Source organism: Lethenteron reissneri, chromosome 42, assembly GCF_015708825.2.
Source record: "Lethenteron reissneri isolate LAM-NWPU_2019-01 chromosome 42, ASM1570882v1, whole genome shotgun sequence".
Lineage (NCBI taxonomy): Eukaryota > Metazoa > Chordata > Hyperoartia > Petromyzontiformes > Petromyzontidae > Lethenteron > Lethenteron reissneri.
This window is the reverse complement of record NC_083820.1, coordinates 11,799,604-11,820,999: the sequence shown is the minus strand read 5'-3', so window position 1 is coordinate 11,820,999 and position 21,396 is coordinate 11,799,604. Positions and strand designations below refer to the sequence as shown.

At 48.0% G+C, this 21,396-nt stretch overlaps 2 protein-coding genes across 3 annotated transcripts in view; one reads left to right on the top strand and one right to left on the bottom strand.

Moving 5' to 3' along the window:
• Window positions 1-16,157, bottom strand: part of TG (thyroglobulin) — a 111,430-nt gene extending 95,273 nt beyond the window's left edge. The window contains 10 exon segments of the mRNA XM_061568933.1: window positions 2-771; window positions 1,710-1,895; window positions 2,845-2,988; window positions 4,710-4,816; window positions 7,461-7,626; window positions 8,754-8,954; window positions 10,018-10,119; window positions 10,521-10,632; window positions 11,417-11,470; window positions 16,053-16,157. Coding sequence (XP_061424917.1) covers window positions 2-771; window positions 1,710-1,895; window positions 2,845-2,988; window positions 4,710-4,816; window positions 7,461-7,626; window positions 8,754-8,954; window positions 10,018-10,119; window positions 10,521-10,632; window positions 11,417-11,470; window positions 16,053-16,157 — 1,947 coding nt within the window.
• Window positions 16,158-16,162: 5 nt separating this feature from the next.
• Window positions 16,163-21,396, top strand: part of GGT7 (gamma-glutamyltransferase 7) — a 28,109-nt gene continuing 22,875 nt past the window's right edge. The window contains exons 1-2 of one of the 2 annotated variants that reach the window (XM_061569152.1): window positions 16,163-16,579; window positions 20,536-20,748. In XM_061569152.1, the coding sequence (XP_061425136.1) occupies window positions 20,577-20,748 (172 nt within the window). In that variant the 5' untranslated portion in view covers window positions 16,163-16,579; window positions 20,536-20,576. Of the gene's footprint in view, window positions 16,580-20,531; window positions 20,749-21,396 lie in introns of both variants that reach the window. The other variant, XM_061569151.1, reaches the window with a different exon arrangement.

Sequence of the window (21,396 nt, the reverse complement as noted above, 5' to 3'; positions counted from 1 at the left end):
CCGCCACGCGCAGGAAGGTCAGCGCGTTCATCCCCACGTCCCCGCCGCTGAGCCCGATGAGAGGGGCGATGTCCCTGATGAGGCCGTAGAAACGTGGGTCTTCGAGGAGCGTGACGACAAATCCGAGGACGTTTCTGTTCCGCTCCAGGTTTGTTGCACGCGCGAAGGAGTCGTCGATCGACTGGTCAAAGTTGAAGGATTCTCGCGAGAAGTTGGAGGAGCCTCGGGTGAGGTACGAGTCCTCGCCGGGGGCAAAGAGCCGGGCGAGCTCCTCAAAGTTTGCGCCGTCGTACATGCCGGTCAGCCCCACCTGACCAAACACCTTACTGAAGTTAAACGTGCCGCGGCCACCCACGGCGCCGGTGAAATTGAAGAACTTGAGGTTCTTCAGAAACCCGCCACCGAAGAGCATCTCTGCAATGCGACCCGGCTGGAGGTTGGCACCAGCTGCGGTGAGGGCCAATTCCTGTGTGGGGAAGATCCCCCCCATGAGATCACCGAGGAGGCGGCTGCCCTGGCCGCTCGCCGGGAAGAGGCGAGAGGCTTGCGAGAGAATTTCGCCAAGTCCACCGTCAAGCAGCTGCTCCCTCAGGGCTCTCCAGTGGAGCCACAGTTCGTGCTGCATCTCCTGAGATGGCGACTCGGCGAAGGAGGCACTGCCATCACGCGGGAGGGCAGAGATGAGGTCGTCGATGAACGGTGCGGAAGGGCCAAGGAAGAGATGGGAGAGGGCGCGCTGCCTTTCCAGTTGGCATGGACTCGAAGATGAACCTGCAGTATAATAATAACAATTAGTGATCTTACAAGTAACAGACGCGTTGGTTTTGATTGCATAAGTTCAATTGTGCAGCTCTGTAGCTCTGCAAATGTGCAGCTGTGCAATTGTGCAACTCACGCTAATGCTGGCAGAACGACCTCCACGAAGGAGCCCCTCTAGAGAATATGTTGGCCTACTCTTCCACACTGGCCAGGTGTGTTGGAAGAGGTGAGACTCCCCACAATCCCACCACACGTGACCTGTTGATTGACTAACCGTGATGTATCTGTTTATACTGCTTGGTGGACAGAGGCCAGGTAGGGATTTAGGACATTTGCATCATTGTTTAGACTCTTGCTGGGAGATCAAACCAGTGCCCTCTGGATGTAAAATATGCCAACCATTACTACATTGCAGGAACAGTAATTTTGATAGCATATCAATGAAAAAAATATCACAAAAATTTGAAGATAAATAGAATGATCTTAGTAAACAAAATACATCCCGTGCAATTTAACTCAAATTATGCAGAATTTGTGTCCTAGGTTAGCCATGAATTCACAATCTTCCGATGCTGTCTTGATCTTGATTGGATGATGCTAGGAGGGCCTCTAGGGGTGTAACAGCTGCGCCACCAGTGCAGCGTGTGGGGGAGTCGTGGATATGACGTCCTCCGCTCCTGACCAATTTTTAGTTGATACAGTTCTTAATTTAGAGGTAGAAGGAATACTTCTTCAGGAGGCCTATAGAAATATTTTTTTATCATCTGATAGAAAGCAACAACAAATTTGTGTACAAGTTGGTGGTTTGTGTGTAAGTATGTTGAACTTATTTCGCACTGTACGTAGCCAACCGTGTTAATCGGAGTTGCGACGAGGTGTGTCGGTACGCGGAAACGCCGGGGCACTGGCACGTGCCGGCTGCGTTCGGTGAAGCACGTGAGAAGCCGTACCGCAATTGGGGACGCTGTCTCGGACCCTACTGCCGAAAACCTCGTCCCCTCGAGTGTCCACACACCAGCACGTGGGCCCGTGGCACTGCGTGGGGACGTAGCTCCCGTCCTGGGAGCACACGGGCGCGAACCCACGTCCGCCAAGTCGGTCCGCTAGCGAGCGTTCCACCTCGCACACGGTGGGGCCTGGAGGGGAGCGGAGGGCGCGAGAGACAGTGAGCATCGACTCTGCGCCTTCGCGGCGCGTTCGTTACAGAGGGCGATGAGAAAAAATAGAAAAAATCATGCATGCAAAAAACGCGCACCCAGAACGGCTTCTCGGTATCAAATTGCCATTTATGATTAGAATTGTTGAAATGTTGGATGCTCACGTGGTGTAACGGTTAGCGGCGCACTGGACTTGCAATCCAGAGGTCACCAATCGTATGTATGTATGTTGAACTTCTTCCGTACCGTACGTACCTATCCCGGCACGGTAGTTGAAATATAATCTCATTTATATTTATAGAGCACTTTCACTCAAGGACGATTGACACCGCTTACAGAACGGTGAAAGTTCCTTAACTGCCTACCCCGGCAACGCCTCTGTCGACCCAGCAGTAAGTATGGATGCAACACAGATCGTCCATCGGCAGGTAGCGTTTGGTGGGGTAAAGTGGCATCCGGTCAGCGTGAAGGAGTGGGTCAAAGCTCCTCTCTAGAGGGGCTCTCTGCAGCAGTCTCTCGTAGAGGCGCTGCCACCAGCAGGGGGGTGAGCAAGCAACTGCGGGGCTGAACCTTCACGGTGAGTTTGGTTCGAACCTTTGTCTTCACCTTTTTTCCTTTCTCCAAACCAATGTCACTTGCCCTAACCCTCACCCTACGTGGGGTTGGAACACAAGGCTCACTGGTGGGAACACTTTATTTACCCGGCAGGTATACAGATTCGAGGAGAGCAATATTGTGTACATTTGCACGGGCGGCACCTGGGATCCTGCCACCATTTCCATAGACACAACCCAGACACGTTTCTCAGTCAGCCGAGGTCTATCAAACCTAAGGTGCAGAATGTCGTAGTGAAGGTCAACACAATACAACACAAATCGATTGCTGCCACGCAAACACAGATGGTGGCAACCGCAGGCCCCCTACTCACATCTGAAGGATCCAGAGAGAAGCAGCCGCAGGGCCAGGAATCGCCGGCGGAGCAAGCGGAAGACGGGGGCCTCCTGCACCGAGGGAGCGAGCGCCGTGAGTGCCGCGGCGTCGTCCTCCTCGCCCAGAGGAAGCAGCTCCATGCCTGGAGGCGATACCGATAGGCACGTAAATGAACTTTTTTTTACCTAATTTATTAATATTAATGGAGTGTTTGTTTACATATTCACAATGTGACCCGGCAACCTGTCCTGCAGGCGGGCATTAGTCTACCAGTCGGGGCCCGATGACTGCTATCTGTAATCTCAATTTAGTCATTTGCAGATTATTTTTCGAAATTAATCAATTAGAACCACGAGACAGGCACACTATGGCCCACTCGTATCGATTGGCGTCAGGCAATCTTTTATGTCCACTGTGACGCAGATACCGCGCATTCTATGGTTAATACACAATAATAACCAGGGCCGCCCGCCAGATTCGAACCACGAACCTCTGCAACGAGCGGCAAACGGCTGGCCTTCATCCAGCAGTGGATTGGCGAAGGACGACTACAAAACGAATGTTGCTCCCAGGGAGCTAAAGTATCACGTGGGACTGCGAATCGACTGCGGAGCCAGGTGGCAGGTGTGCACGTGACGCGTGCGATGATTAACGCAATGAACAAATCAGTGATTGCCGTGATTTCCTGAATATCGAATTGCTTCCACCCTCGGGATTAATTGGCGAGGAAATTAAAGGTCACGAAGAGCGCCGGCGTGGTTGGGGATTATGAATGAGGGGACAGCAGCGAAGGAGAGGGATGAGTTCGGGTGACCACGTGGTGCGTAACGCGAGGAGGGAGTTACGCAACGGAACATCACACAAGGCGTTCAATGTTAGCATTTACCTTGTGTTGTTTGATGTACCATTGTAATATGCAAGCATTCTGGCTAACATATAATGAAAAAAATAATGCATTTTTTTAATACAGCCTTTGTCAATCGACTGCTGGAATAAGATCTCAAACGGCATCAGACATGAGGGGTTGTGTCAGCATACTTCACCACCCTGGTCAGTGCAGGTTGGAGAAGTGGGAGGGAGGGCAGATCCAATTCACACATCCCTCGCCACTGATCTCAACCGTGGCCGGGAATCGAACTCAATGTCGCTGGATTTCTAGAGCAGTGCCCTCACTACTCGGCCGCGACTCCCCACTCTGGCTACACGGGAGTATGTTGGTGGTGACTGTATTTTTTGTTGTACATTCCGCTGTTAGATTCTGCTTGCCCCGTGTAACGCCCCCTAGCCGGCAGATGGTGTGGGCTCGTTGTGTTAACACGTTGTGCTTTACACACAATATCGAGGAGATGAGAGGGGTTCAAACTATAAAGTACCTCAAATGCTGGGGAGCGTAATCCCTTGGTTCAAAGCTCTAATCCACGCTAAAGCTTGGCGAACATGAAAGTTCTCCTGCACAGGTTTTTGCCGTCGTGCTGCACCGCTCTCCGATGTGTTTTCGGGTCGTGCCGTGCGTTTTTTGGCACGATGTCCGACGTTTCGCGCCGTATGCTGGGAGCTTCTCCAGGACGTGAAGAAACTCCCATCGGCCTTCATCCCTTCTCGTGCCGTGTCTTGCCCAATACCGAACCCACTACTGAATGATTTGAACGATGTCTTGAGAAATACGCCACGAACATAACGGGGAGATGTTCGAGAGAGAACGATGCTCAGGAGAAGTGAAGAAGAACCCAGCACGGGCAGCCGACTCAGTCCCTGAAGAAGCTTTCACGGCACGTGGAGTAAAACGTCGGACCTCGTGCCGAACTATGCCCGGCACGACCCGAAAACGAATCGAAGAAGTAAACAAACGAACGCCGCGGTCACCTGTTTCCGGCAGCTCGCGTCCCTGAGGGTCGGCGCAGTAGCAGTACGCGTGCACGCCGGGCAGCCGCGCGCGGAACTCCGCCAGCGACCGGAACGCCTCGGGGTGCCTGCGGATGGGAGGTGAGCAACAGCGGGTGACCTCGGAGTGCCGGAGGGACGTCCGCACGATGACCTCGAGGCAGAGGGCCACAACTCAGGCTATGGCGGGGCGAATGAGGCCACTGCCTCTCTCCATTAGCTGCCGCCGTTTAAAATAGGGTTGTTGCTGGACAAAGCGAGTCACCCACTAAAAAGCCCCACACCTCCCATTAGCATGGTTGGCTACGTCCGGTACGAAAGGAGTCCAACATGCATACCTAAACACTTACGTGTATTTATCACTTGTATTTAGAGCCTCTATTTAATACACTTTAATTTTTATCACGTCAAAGATAATGAACTGGAGTAAAGCAGCAGTGCAATGGTCAGTGCATTGCGCTATGAACCCGGCCACCTGAGTTAGAGTCCTGGCCACGGCTAACATCAGTGGCGAGAGACATCTGAACTCGTCCTGGACCGCCCACCTCCCCAACCCGTATTGAGCCATTAACCAGCGCGGTGAGGTGTGGTCATGCAGCCATCACGATCGACACTGTGTCGGGAGGCCTTCATCGAGCAGTGCATCGACAAAGGGCTGTACATTGTTAGTAAGTAGCGGCCAGCCCATGCAATGCAGCTGAGTTCTCTGCGGTGTAATGCCACCCTATCTCATGCTGCCCTTGCGACATCTGATACTCGTCAGTATTGCTCCTGACATCTCTCTCTCTCTTTGTGTCTTGCTGTTTGCTCTCCATTCACACACAGCACCGATTTCCCCAGGATTACATAGCAATAGCATATACGCAGCGCTTAATTTCTCACTCAAGATTTTACAGAATGCTGCTCGGTAGGCTGGCTTGTTGGCATTGTGATGATCAGCGTAAGACACTACCACGAGAGTACAAGGTGTGTCTATCCTAAATATTTCTATCTTTTTGTACCAGATTTTCCCGTTATCCTCTAAAACAAGATTCATAAAAATGAGATGCGAGATAATCGCTGGACGATATTCCGGCTGAAACAAAGCACTGGCTACTCGCACGCTGACAGACAAAATACATGTTTTATTTCCCATTATTACACATGGGTTACCAATTAATTAAAAACACTGCCACCGCACCTCTTAAGTGTGAAAGGAAAATGTCACCGAGGCGGAAGGAGCGATCTCATTTAAATTTCAAAATGAAACGCAACGGGCTTGCTCTGCAACGCGCGTGACTAACCAAGTGCAACGCGGACTCCCCCTGGGATCAGCGCCATCGTGAATCCTGGCCCAAGCCTCGATTCAACAATCGTGGGCTGTAATGTACGGCGTCATCTTCTACACGGCGAGTACAAATTGTTTTCGCACAATTTACGCACTGTGTGAATTTATCACACGTGTAATTTTTTTTTTCATGTTGACATTTTATCTGGATAATTTTAATTAGATGTAAGTTGGTCAACTACTTGTCTTGCACGAGTAATTTTAGCATTAGCTAGGGTAATAAATAATTTCATAATAATCTATTTCCAATAATCTAAATCATCTACTTTTATATTTACGAGTGTAAATGTGATGAGGGCCTTTTGAGTGGCAGATTTGTGCCGGAACAGCGTCAAATGTTTAAGCAAAATGTGTAATAACTTTATTTTAATAGCGAGGGGAAAAAAACATAACCCCTGAGTGTATTTGAGCTCGTTGGACTTTGGAAGCTAAGCGGGGTTGAGCCTGGTTAGCTTGGACACGCGATATCCAGCGCTGACCGCGTGCTGAAGGTATGGGGCTGTGAGGTGCCCAGTTGGCTAGGAGATTGGCCGAGTGTCACCCTCCGCGTGTGTGCCGACTGTGAGAGCGGTGGACACGTGCGCACACATGCAGACACGCACACTCACGGAAAAATGATGCGCTTCGAAGGTATGGCATTACTTAATTAAACTCTGTGGGAAATAAAAAAACGTGTGACGATTGTAACGTGAAATTTACGGCTGATGTGTCTCTGCTGTGCAGATCGCAAGAGATACGCAATTTGCACTGTGTCTGGGGGAGCCGTGATAGTTCAGCGCCTCTCACGTTTAAATAACCTTGCTCTCCCACTGTAAATTGTTTAACGCTTTAACGCGCGGGAAACAGTGGAAAGGCAGCGCGTGCCCATTTAATGTTTGCACACAGCAGGAGGCTTATTTTTAAAAAAATCCACAAGTGCCGTGACTCTTTTGTGAATAGTCTGTCTCGTTAGCGTCTCACAACAAGCCGGGCAAAAACTTCCACGCGGACAAACCCATCAACCCCCGCTAATAAGGGTACATGCCACCATTTACAAAAAGTAGCTCATTAACATCTAAAATCATCCCCCCCCCCCCGTACTGTTATCATTTAAAAGGGCTTTTGGGGATGCATTACTATTAGAGTAATTGCTCCTTTTCCATTGGCATATCCGAGCCACGCCAGGCTGTCTCGGCGTTGGGTTATTTTTCCACTGTGGTACCAGACCTGTGCCCCTGACGTCACGTCCAAATGAATGGGCAGAGACGCACGTAGATGACGCGGAAACCCTGTGCGCGAGTTGTTACTGACCGACGTGATGCACGACGAACCTTTAGTGCGGCGTTATTGACGAATGTTTTGAATTTGTGGGAAAACCAAGGCAGGGGGAAACCCTGCCACCCCACCCCTCCCCCCGCGGCTCTTACATGCTGAAGGCGTCAAGGATGCTGAGCGTGGAGCGGCCAGCGGTTCCGATGAGCTGGCACTGGGTGGCCAGGACACGCTGCTCGTCGCGGTCGCACTGAGGAGGGGGGCTGCCCGGTGTTGATGCCCGCACGGCGCGACGGACGCTCACCTGGCACGGGGAGGGGCCTTGCGCCGCGTGGACCCGGGCGGGGAGAGGGGGAAGGGAGGAGGAGACGTGGCACAGAGGCAGCACAACGCACAGGGACATCCGTGCGGTGACTCGCCGAGACGGAAACCACGCGTGTGCATGCGTCGTTCTGAAATGCTTTCCAACGTTGATTTGTGCTGAGAAGTATTTCATTATATTAATGAAAATTTGTTACCTGCTATGACACGGTTGGCTCAAAACTATGGTCATTTATTAAATAGAACAAACACTTGAAATTTGCACGCAAAAGAGCGTGGGAAAAGTCATGCTTGGAATTGCACCGAGACAAAAAAAGGAACGTAGATTGGAGGACATACATAGGTTAACAACATCGTTCAAACTGTTAGGAACAGTAATTTAGGGAGTTGATGTCGCGAGATGATGGTGAAGAATAATGATGGAGTGTCAGATCAGGAATGGAGTGAGTTGGCAGTGGGCGTACACGAAGGAGATAGAGCGAAGAATACAGCACGTGCGCAGGTGATAGGTGGATTTTTATATTGGACAACCACGAGAGATGCCGATGGATTGGCGAGGCATGTCATCCCCGCGGGCTACAGGGCCAACATAAACTCCTATTAATTATCCATACCCGTGCTCTTCCTATTATCTACGATCATCTGCGGTTTTTCCCCAACTTGTATTGCAGAATGGCTTCTTATGGCATGTTCATGGATAAAGAGGAGGCACACGGCAAATGCATCCTATTATCTCCAGGTTACTCATGAACAAAAAAAATTGCCACAGAAAAGTGGAGTAAATTCGTGGATAGAATCTGAGCTACCATTTTTTTGTTTTACCAGGTCAATCTATAAAGCCCCTTTCTCTCAGAAGCGACCTGGCCAAAAATGATAGCTCAACAAAGTGGCCTATCGGGTGGAAATTTATAGTAGCCAAATACTCTAAACGCATATTTCTACTTGTGGAGGGAAAAACCAGAAGACCCGGAGAAAAATCCACAGGACCACGGGGAGAGAGACACGCAAACTCCAAATAAACAGGCGTCAGGGTCGGGATCGAACCCATGACCTCGTGCATACACAGGCGAGGGAGATAACAACTCGCCACCGCATGTCGGCAACGGCCACAACTGATTCGTCCTCACAGCTGAGAGGCGCGCCGCGCTGCCGGGTGCCGTAGACCTCCATGCCGTCGGCGTCCACGCACCAGCCCTGGCCCGAGGAGTCAACCTGCGCCGGACGGTAGCGGCCGTCCTGTGCGCACTGCGGCAGGTGGAGAGCGCGGGTGCCGTTGAGGTACCCGCTCAGGAGCACCCTCTGCCGATGTAGCTGGCAGAACGACAGACCTGCCCGGCACACGCGGAGGGGCCGTCGGCGTGCCGTGCTTGAACCCAGTCCAGCCAGACGAAGTAACAGAGGTAAAGGTGCAGCCCTGCGACTGGACATCTGTGACACAGGACTTCATGGCTCATCGGATTCTTCGAGTATGAATACATATTCTGATTCAATGTCTAGCTCACACCACCACTGACAGAAAGGCATCTACTAGAGGGAGCTCTGGAGAGCCCGTCTATTACTGTTGTTAATAGCATGATTGGCTATTCATATACATACAAAGTAGCTATAGTTAATTGTAAAGCAGCTCCGGCATTTTTGTGATTGTAGTATCAGTTGTGTTTGCAGTACTATCCTGAGCTAGAGGGAGCTCCATAGAGCCCCTCTACATGATATTTCTGGCCCACTCGTTCACTCTGGCTCGACGTTTTTAAGAAGTTGGGGTACCCACACTTTACCCCACCTCACGCTACTGCTGGGTGGACAGAGGCATGGGGGGGGGGGGGATTTATGAAACTTGCCCCGTTGTTTCAAATGCCGTGCCAGAATATCGAACCGGTGAGCTCTGCATTGCAAGTGCAGTGTGCTATTATGCCATGGCAACAATCTCCTAATCTAGTAAAAGCCCACATGTGACATAAAGAATCTCTGATATATGGCGGAAGTGGCTTATTGGTTATCGCTTAGCTTATTGATCTTTGTAACTCTACTGCTGGATGAAGTCCTCCCCATGCCATGCCGGTCACAGGGATTATTCCACTATACTTCACCACGCTGGTCAGTGTGGGTTGGCGAAGGTAGGGGGAGGGCATGGTCGGTTGAGATGTCGCTCGCCACTGACGTTAGCCATGCATTGGACTTGGGTAGCCGGGTTCATAGCACGACGTACTAACTACATTTCCAGCGGGAATCAAACTTACTTAGATCGCTTTAATCACTGTTGCTAAATATGTAATGCCACGCAACAAGACAAATCACTCGACACATTGTCGATGGAGCTGTTCCGGCGAGCCTGCGTGATGTGAGTCTCAAAGTGTACGCTTGGGCCTTCGTGTTTGGAGTACTGGCACTGACATGATGGAGGTGGGCCCTCCGCTCTCCTGGTGCCGGGCAGCTCCTCCCCGGCGGCGTCCACACACCAACACGGACTCTCCTGCCGCGTCGCACTGCAGCGGCCTGCAGGGAGACTCAGCGGAGACAACAGAGTTGCAGGAAGTAAAGTTCGCAAGAGAAAAACAACACCGAGATCACATTCAAGACCTGTTTCAATATTGACCGCACCGTCGGCAAGAACTTCCATGAACTTACACGTGCTGTCCCTCTTCTCTCTCATCTCACTCTAATCCCCTCCACGAACTCTCCTACCTCTCCCCTCTCATCTCACTCCACTCCCGTCCACCCGCTCTCTTACTTATCCCTGTTCGTGTCAATCTATTCCACCGATCTGGACAGGCCCAGCTGATATTAGGCCTGGCTTTATATACGACGGGACATTTAATCGTCTAAAAACCCAGACCACGTGGCTTCACTCTCAGCCCTCGACGGTGCGTGTGTGGCCTGGCTGCGTCACGGCGCACCTGAACGCGCCGTGGGGGCTGCACTGGGGAACGTGAGGGTGGCCGTTCTCCATCGCCTGCTGCCGCAGCAGCTCACAGGACGAGGCACGGCTTGTCTTCGAGTCGCTGTACTCTGTGGGCACACACAGTACAAATTTTGTAAAAAATGAAAATTGCGCGAAATAGTTGAAACTAAAAATCACATTATGTGTTTTCGGATTGTACCAAATGCTGTTCGGCATGATGTCCTATGGTTAACTTCATGGGCTGCGAGCTTATACAAGAACTTTCTTTGTTGGACATGAAGCCAAGCAACATGAGGTACAACCCAAACACACATCGGGAAGCTACGCAACCATGAGCACCTCTGCAGTAGGAACACTAAAGGCGCTCACAACTCATAAATAATCAAGACACATAAGTTACACAATAATGGCCATTTAAAAACGATTAGCGGCATTGACAAGCTCCTGCGCACCGTGCCAAAAAGATGATCATAATATTATTATTTTAAAAAAATTTACCTACGTGACTTTACCGAAAAAAAATTAAGAGTATGAATCCTTGCAGTCACGAAAGCTTCAAATCTAGAATAAATGATCAGAAGGCTCAACAAAAACGTGGCAGAACCGCACATCAGCTGGCCAAAGCAACAACAGCATCTTTCATTTATAAGGCTCTAAATCACGCAACCAAACGTTCCGAAACCACATCAATGAATGGAACAAGGAGGAATGGAGGTAGATCAGGGAAGAAGAAGAAGTGCAGAGACAGCCGCGCATTGAGGCGGCAAGGGCAGGAGCACATGTGCCCGAACAGTCGCAAAGACCATAAGTAGTAGAACAGAGCCAATACTACCCTCGAGAAGACAATTTGTTAGAAAATGTGCGAGCAACAGAGAAAGAGGGTGAGGGTACCGAGTGCAGATATGGATCCAATCCAAAGGACCAGGTAGAGGGTGGTGGTGGTGGCTGGCAGTAAAGGTGAGGTCCTCATGGCGATACTGGCAAGTCTGTCCCGCTAATGCCCCAGTCACGTCCGTACGCATCGCGCAGCACTGCCGAGTGTGCCGCGCGCTGCCCCTTATATCGAGTGCGGTGGCCCCACCATCTCCCAGCACGGGAGACGAGGTGTGATCATAGTGTGCCCGCCTGTGCGGTCAGTGCCGCTCCACGACAGGCCACGCATGGCTGTATGCACTCAGACAGACAGGTGAAGATGCCAAGCAAACATCGCCAAACGCACAGCAAACAAAACAGTCGGCTCGCATTAATTGTGGAGTGTCAACTATGAATCAGCATTTGCAACAGGCCGACACTCTGACCGTATCCGCGGCTGATTTTCATCTCCATTAATGCGTTAATAAAACAAACACTCCACTGAGTTCTCTAGGGCTGCAATGACTGGGCACATTGAACCTATTTATGGTGTGCCATGATTTAATGTGTTCTTGTGCAAGGCGGTCAGTATCCACAACGTTCATTAAACCCTCTGCAGCGTGTCTAGGACAATGCACTTTAAATTCATATTTTTTTTTAAATGTCCCAGCATCGGTGGGTCCCTAAAGAAGCACACAAAAAATGCTAAGAGCTGCAGTGGAGCGCAGTGAACGTTGTTGTAGCGCTTCTCGGTGAAGTGACAATGAAGTGCAATGGTTAGTGCTTCGTCACTGTGCTGCAGTGTGTCTGGCTTGTGTGACATTTAGAGTTATAATTTGTGTCTTCTATTAATAGGACGCTGCCGTTGTGAAATGGTCAGCACACTGGACTTGTAGTCTAATGGTCACTGGTTCGATTTGATCTCCCGGCACGGCGGGTGAAACATTTAGCAACTTTCTCTAATTTTTCCCACCCTCTCGGTCCACCCAGCAGCATGAACGGGTTCACCACAGTTACTCGACTGGCAGGTGGTGGTGTGGTTGGGGAAAGTTTGGGTACCTCAACCTCTTCCAACACGTCTGGTTAGTGTGCAATAGGGACGTGCGGTCAGGGGAGGCAGGGGAGGCAGAGCCTCATTTGTCATACTCCAATGAAAATAGCTGTTACAAAAAAGTAAAAATAATAATAATCAAACAAAATAAATATTAAGATTTTTCCACTGATCTGTGTTTTAAATGTCATTTCTGTACGATTCCAATCATTTTTATAGTCAAAATCGCCAAATTTGCGGAGCTCCGCTGCAAATACAGGAAGAGACGAGGTGAGGCAGCGACGAGCTCAGCCTCCCCTCTGATTGCACAACCCCTCAGTAACTAGATGGAGCGCGGGCAATAAGCGCGTGCCTGTTACTATCACAGTATGTCACCAATGTAATGTTTGTAGACCCCTTCATTTCATGTCCTCGCCTTCAATACTCCAGGTAACTTATTTCACGTATGTGTATAAAAATATTTAGGCTGGCTGGTTTCGTCATGAAACTGCAATGAAAAAGCACCAGGGGAGGCAGCTATCACATCTGCCTCACTGAAAAGGACGTGTCTAACACGCCCCCTCCGTGAGGACACGCCCCCTTCCGTGAGGCCACGCCTCTCTCAGTGTGTGAATCTGGCTCTGACACGAGCCAAGTGCCTCCCCAGCCATTGACCTCACCGCACGTCACTGGTGTGCAAGTGAAGGCCAAACACCGTCTAGAGCTCCTTCTATTGGAGGCCCATCTGCCAGCAGTGGCATGAGCAAGCAATTGCAGGGCTGCAGATGTACCTTTTTAATGACATATTTTTTTCAGCACGTAAAATGGTGTATACGGTTCAAACAATACGTGATGTCTTGATGAAAATATTTATATTTTCTCTTGAGAAGGGGAGGATTAAAAGTGGACAATTTTTTCCTCTTGCAACACGAGTGAGGTAATAGCAGAGCCCTGCCCTCCTCGTCAATGTCGAACGTGTTTCACACAGCACGTGGCCAACCGTGCTAATCGCAGGTGCGGGAGTTGAGTTGCATGGGGAGAGACTCGGGGCGTTTAGAAGTTCAGGCACAGACTATTAGTAGCAAATGTAATACAACAGTCTACAATAAAATTATTCTACAGATGTTGCCTTGCGCAATTTCTTTGTGATGAAATAAATCAATATGAATTGCTTCTGTCAGACACGAAGGTACATGTTTTTCTTTTCATATGGCTATATTATGTAATTTCCACCCATTAGCCATGCAACTTGAGTATTGAATCGAATCATTGGCATTGCGTCAAGAGTAGGGCAGATCTTAAAGGTCACATGTTTACTGTGCAGTCGAGCTGTGTGATCTGGTGGAGTGTGTGAAGCGTTGGCAACGTGCAGTGGTGTGGCATCAAGGGTTTTGAACGTGAAGGCCTCTTGATTTGGATCAAGACGAGGCACCGAGCACACGCACCGTTCGTAGAGCATTGCTTCAAGAGTCCAGAGCGTACTCCAAGCATCGCGTTTGCATCGTGTTAATAGCAAAAAAATAACACATTCGTCAATGTCCTTGTGGTCTTAAAATACATAAATAAATAAACAAATGGCGACGTTTGAGGAAATCTCAATTTTCCATAGCGACATCAAATACTGCACAAACATGTTTTTGCTAAGTATGTTATGTTGAACTTCTTTCGCACCGTATGTAGCCAACCGTGCTAATTGGAGCTGCAGGGAAAAGCGCAATTGCCCAAATTGCTGCCTATATATTTCATTTCAAGGCAGTTTTATTGACGAATATGTTGAGTTTTTATGTGCTTGTGCACCACTGACAATGCAGCATCACCAAATAAATGGCTTAAATAAGACACTTCAAGATATATATTGCCTAGTTAAATGAAATACTGTATATGATTGGTTGGTTATTAACCTGTGTATTTTGATTATTTGCAGTCACTGTTCATCAAGGATTAGCTAGCTAAGTTATTGCTGCCTTCAATGTATTTCTTGCATGTGGGAATATGTTCAGGAGCTAAATTCCAATGTTGAAATCTGCTCACCGTGAGAAGACTTCACGAGTGCCGTTTTCATGAAGGAGTACAGGCTACAGTGCTTTCCTGTAAGGTTTCACAGTTTGTGGCATGGCCACAATCACACTACCCTGGCTTCTCTTTAATGTTTAATTTATGAAGGGCATGTGCGCATTGGTCTGCTGATGTTCTGTGGTGGACGGTGACAACCTTGCCTTCCGCTGTATAATTGATTTGCATTATTTTTTCACACTGCGTCATCTGTGGGCCACCACAGAGTGCATTTTTGCCTCTTTGCCAGAAGAACAACTCTGTAAATCGCTCTTCACGTGCAACAAAACGCCACGACTGACTTGTGCAAAACGAGACTATGTTTAGTGACAAGGACGCGTCTCCGTAGGGAACTGGTGACACAAACTGCGACCCCAAGGCAAGGTTGAAATGCACCTGATAAATATTTCTCCAAACCCTCCTATAGACGTGGGCTCTATAATACCCTTGTCCAATACTGGATGTTGTGAGGATATTCTTCACATGGGCCAAATTGGCAAATGTTTTGAATTTGCTCTCCAACACACCGGTGTGCTGTACTAGTGTAGTGGATTCAACTGAGTCGCAGACTTACTCTTTGGAGGCAACACACATTTATTAATACCAAACCAACACATAACACCAAGGAGTTACTGCCCCTTTACCAGATAACCTATGGTGGTGGACCACCAGGCTAACTACGCTTGTTACTGGGAGTAGCTACAACGGACAGGACCCAGGCTTGGGCCCTCGCCCACGTGTTGGTGACTTCTTATTGGACGCCGTAGACCGTAGACCGTAGATCTTCAAATGACAGCAGCAACACCCAACCCCGGTCCCTGGTGGGGACCCGGTTGATCTGCTCCTGGGTCGTGGCTGGCCCCGCCCTTGGCCACGACCACCTTCGAGAAACCTCCTGGGGTTTCTCGACCCTTCCCGTAGGATCTCACCCGAGCACGTGACCACCCCCTGTGTCGATCTTACCCGTCACGTGTCTTTCGGGGTCAACCAGAGTGCCATTGCCCAGGGTAACCTCAATCCCATGGCTGACACTCTCACAACTCCCTCCTGTAGGGGTCAGCACTGCACACCACGCGTGGTGCCGCTGAGCGCTATCCCAGTGCTCACCGAGCCCCCTCTAGGGCTGGTACTGCACCCACCTACGGGGTGTCCGCGATGATAAAGCATCGCACGCTGTGCCTCGCGAGAGCCAGCATTAGTCAGCGACACTCGCGATGTCGCTACATGTGTGATGTCCGCGGTGTGAGTACATCGCACGCCGTGCCCCGCTAGAGCCGGCACCACACAGTGACATCTGAGTAACGAATTGGCACGTTCTGTTTACGTGACAAACCTTACCAATTAGCTGTCGGGTGGTGGCGGGTTTAATGACACATATATTGACACTATCTAACCCAAACAACCTATATTATAGATGGTAATGCATTGCTCAATCTATTAAGTGGTAAATTCATGTAAGTGCAATTCAAATGTGTTAAGCATTGCGATCTAGATTGCAAACGCATGTATTTACAACTGCCTTTACGTGTTTAGTCTGTTGCCCTTCACTCGGTTCAACATCGAGAGACAACGTGCATTGCCCCCCCAGCATGCCGGACAGCCCACGGGGCTCCCGGCGTGTGCCCGGTTCTTCTTCCTCGGCTGCTCGCAGCGCCACAGCGCCGCCTGTGGCGCTGCGCTGACGTCACTGCCCGTCATGTCCCAGGCAGCAGCAGCAGCGGCATCATCATCAGCAGCAGCAGCAGCTACAGCAGCAGCAATACACTCCGTGCTGCGACGACAACCACAATCGACCACCACCCATCACCACCACCACCCACCAACACCATCAGTAACACCAACATCGTGAACATGGGACGTCTGGCTCGGTTCAGAATATCTCAATAAGACTGCCGTAGCGCTTCATGTCAAATCAATGATAACAACTCCCATTGCATTGTCAGGCTTGGGGTGCTACGCGTACAGTATAACAACATAGACTGCACTGCGACTCAGGCAATCACACAACATACACACAACATACACGGACAGTTCCTTGCGAAGATTAAATCGCGTTCGTTGTGGTCGCTATTATCTTAGAATCGCACGCAGGCTTCGTCAACGCCGCTTGCAGCAAGGCCGTGAGTATTCGCAGTCACCACAACAACAACAATTATTATTATCATCATCGCTGTGCTAATGTACAATATATACCGCTATTGTCCTATATTGCCGGTAAACACACGGGCATGGCTGACATCGCGTGCGATGTTGATGTTGTTGTTGTTGTGTCAGGGCGAGTCGTGGGGGTAAGTGGAAGAGGCGGTCGCGATGCTAATGGTGGTGGAGGTTCTTCTGTGGGGCTGGGACCATCGCATTTGTGCAGCACCACGGGGCTATTACATTGTTGGCATGTACTTCTATGCGCCCCGCGTCTACGATGCCTACCCGCCTTCACAAATCACAAGCACGCGTTAGCCGCCGTGGTGAAGTAGGCCCTTATCATCATCATCCAGCAGTGGAGAGACAAGGGATGTACTGTACGTGTGTATGCGTTTGCAAGTAGATTGTTATACATTGTGTGGGCAAGATTCGCTGTGTAGGCGTCAACAGTGTCGAAGCATCGTGTGCATGCAGGGTTGTCTGTGTCAACGTCCTATTTGTCCACATTGAGTGTCTGCAAAATGACATCACAGTACAGTGGCTTTGTGTCAACATGTCAACAACATTGTGTCAACAACATTGTGTCAACAACATTGTACGTGTTGGCTAATATCGTATCTGCCTGCATATTTAGAGCACTGGGTCCTAATGTCGACATTGTGTTGTCAGCGTTACATGTGTTTGTTCATGTTGTGTCTTCATGTGTCAAATATTGTGTGTGCACAATTATGTATTGGTGTTAATGTGCCTGCCAACATTGTGTTTGTATCTGTGCTAGTACAGCATTGTGTTTATCGGCATTGTGTGCCTGCATAACTTATGTATATGTTGTTAATTGTGGGTCATCAGAATGGTGTGTTAATAATCTGCATACTTGTGTATTTATGTTAAAACTGTATATCTGTCAACATTGTGTGTGTTTAATATTGTGTCTGTAGTATTGTATGTGTCAGCATTGTGCTCCTCCATATAGATATGCATCTTAATGTCTGTATCTGTGTCATTTTACACGTCAGCATTGTCTCTGAAACGTGTCTGGAGCGCTGTCAGTCAGTGTGGACATTGTGTGTGTGTAACATTGTTAATTCGAGTGTTGTATTAACATTGCCTGTCACACTGGGTGGGTGAATATTACCGTCTCTGTCCAGCGTCTTGAGATGCGGTCGTGTTTAGACGTCACAACAATCCAAAGTTGTGTGCTTAGCTCAGTATAATTCTGTAAACCAACACGGGGAAATCCATCGCGACAGAAACATTTGTGTAAGCCAGGAAACAAATATATTTAACCAACGCGCAAAGATACGCATTGCAGGTACAGCAGCTCTCCTCTGCCTTATTCAGGTCAGCAGCTCAAAAATAGCTGAACGTGTGGGTATGTTTTTGCGTGTTTATTCATAATAAAGGTTTTTGGGTTTAGTTTATTGTCATTCCCCCGCACCTCCGATTAGCATGGTTTGCCTACGTACGGTGCAAACGAAGTTCCACATACATCGGTTTGCTGTTGAAACCACCAACAGAGTTGAGAAAATGTGGCCACCCCACGGTTTATGTGGCATAGCTCATAGCCTGCCAAAGCTCTCATCATCTCTACACATGTGTTCGTCCCCAATCCATGTCTACCGTATTATGTTTATGACAGGGAAATATTATTATCTTAATAATTGATTACCGGTTCATGGTTATATTACTCAACTAACAAAAACAGTTGGGGGGGATCACCTCTCTTCCCATGTGTGCCACTGGTCGGGAGATGTAATGGGCAGGGCCCGTGACATCAACAACACTGGCCCACGTTATGGGGGTCCTGACATCAGGAGGCAAAATGTGGTGGTCGAGTAATCTACGACAAAAAGAGTAGTCGAACCTAATATTGAGTCGATAAATTAGCGTCATTTTCCCACCTCTAGTATGATCCATAATCCATGTGTTGAATATTCCAGTTCACTTTCTCGTGTACAGGTTCATTTCTATCGTGTCTGGCAAATGTGTGTACACATCCATATTTTCAAAATTTGTATACTGTGTTGTCAGCATGTGTTTGTGTTTGTCAACAGACTGGCGGTTATGTTATAATAACATAATCGGTTCTGTTAATGCAAGTTCTGGACATAGTCCAGAACCCTTAAAACGCTTACACTTTTAATGAAGATATAATGACTGAAGATTATAAAACAAAGCCACCTTGCTTTAAGAAGGTTGTAAACATATACAGACAGGCATTGCACTGTTGTAAGACTGCGATTAAACAATTAAGAATGATGGCAGTGTGCGTGAAACTATTACTGTAGTTATAAAACTACGACATAAGCACTTATATAACCATTTGGCAGAACAGGCCAGTTAACAATGACAGTTCGCAGAGACAAAAGCATTGTACAATGCTTTGATTTAATAGCAGGTAAAAACAAGCACATGATGACAACACTAAACCACAAACATCTCATTATCGTAACTTACCACCAATCTTGCCAGCTGCTTTACTTTCTGTATACAAAGTTATAGGCAAGAGTTACATTTACTTGAATTTTTTATTTAATTTTGGGAAATATATAATTACTATTATCAGATCCAATATAACTGGTGAAGATGCAAAATATTTTTATTGTATTCGAATACCGCACTTACAATGGATAATGTACTTACTGATTGGAGAATATTTTTTTTATTGTATTCGCCAGAATCATAATGGGGTGTAAAAATCTGACAAACCAGCAATCCTGATCCTGTTGATTCGACTCAGATGGTCAAACTGGCAGTCTTGCGATGCCACAATCCATCTTGCTCTTGCAGTTGAGCACATCACGTCACTTCCTCTCAGCAGTGGTTGCTCTGTTGTTCGTGTCATCTTCCTTTAGCAGCCATTCTGTAACCAGTCTCTAATTTCAGTTTGTTTCCAGATCCCTGTGCTGCTCCTAGTGTCTCACTGTGGCCCCAAGCATGCATCTCTCCAGATGGTTTTGCATACTTTTTAGATGTTCTTGCATTTTTTTGTCAGTGTACATGGGACTGATGCATAATACATTATAGCGGGTACTATGCACTGATTGAAAACTATCCTCAGAAACATCATTAGTTATACTGCAGTTATATTGACTTATGCCTTCTCATTGTATGTACTTTCATGATAACGTACTCAACTTACTGATACCCAATCCCGATTTACGTACTGTGCTACTTTGCCATAACATACTCGAGATTTACTTTACCATAGCACATGCCCCAACAGTCCATATAGATTTGTGTGTGTGTTGTGTGCATGGCTGCAGTCTGTTCGGAAAAATGTAGCATCTTTGTTCTGTAAATATACGTGGTTGTGAACTACGTCATCAGCTCCAGTACATTAATTATATCTAACCAAAATAAATAATTTCGAGTATAAGACATAATTGTTTAGACTGTCCCTTCAAAATGTAACGTTCGATATTGCTGTTGTAATGAATTGATATGAGCTTTCTTTCAGATTCTGAATTAATTAGTTAACATGGCACGATGTGCATATAAATAACCTGATCACTGGGAGTCACGTTGTGATGCCAAGGAAGATGACTCATTTCCAAGCGTGTCGTCAGCATGTGACCCAGCATTTTGGTTGTCATGAATTCCCAAAAGTCTCATCAGCACAACTATAATATGCTCACCTTTTTTGCTGTGCTATAATTCACCAGAGTATCATGTTATCTTTGCCGTGAATTCAAAGTAATTTTCCAATTTTATTTTTCCTATGACCGTTTATTTGTACAAAGTGATTATCTATATCAGCCTCCTTTTTTCCTATGTTGGCCATGTCGCAATTGTACTAATCATCATCTTGAAATGCCGTTGCATTTAAACACTTTACCATCCCGAATGATATCTCATTGGAAGTCTTGCGCACAGTGGCGAATTCTGGATTATCTGCTCTTCCCGCTAATTTTTTACGTCATCCTCCAGGCAGGCGATCTTTGAGCGGCGCTTGTGTAGCTCTATCAACGCACCATGGCAGACGACACCGGACCAGATGCCAACCTGGGCGCCTTCTCGCCGGTTGACTATATGAGCATCACGAGTTTCCCGCGGCTTCCGGAGGATGACGCCGCCTCCAGTGACACGGGTGGCGTGCGGGCCCGACGCAAGCAGGATGACGCCCTCGATGACCCCGACTCCAACGGTGAGCCAGGAGCCGCAGGGCACCTTGTTTTGGCAGGAAGGGCAGAAGAAGAGAATCGAGTGATTGAGTCGGCAGAAAATCATCATTATCCTCGTCGTCCTCATTGGCCACTGTCCACTGGACGAAGGCCTTTCCATACTGTTGACATCTCTCACTGCCCAATGCTGCTGCCATTTCCTTACACTTGCACAAGAAGGGCAGGAAATAATAATACAGATAGTCCCCGAGTTACGACGGTCCGACTTACGATATTTAGATCTTACGATGGCGATAGCGATACGACAAAATTGTAAAATATTTTACATTTTGCGCGGCAGGCAAACGCAGCAGCGTACGAGGTACAATCTTGGTGAGTACAGTACAATATGATACGTTACGATACGTAGCTTTAGTGATTTCATTTTAGGGTTACCACGATACGATACGTTCAATGCATGTTAAACGTTTTTATAGCAGATAGGATTGTTTCCTGAAAAAACTTTCTTTTAAATTGCAGTTCATATAGGTAGGCTAAGAATTTACCTTGTTTTCTTACTTTACATTTTACTGTGCAATACAGTATTGTAATTAATAAATACAAACAGTATATAGTTTATACAGTATGGTACTGTAAATTGCTCTGTTTTGCTAAATTATCACCATTCTTTA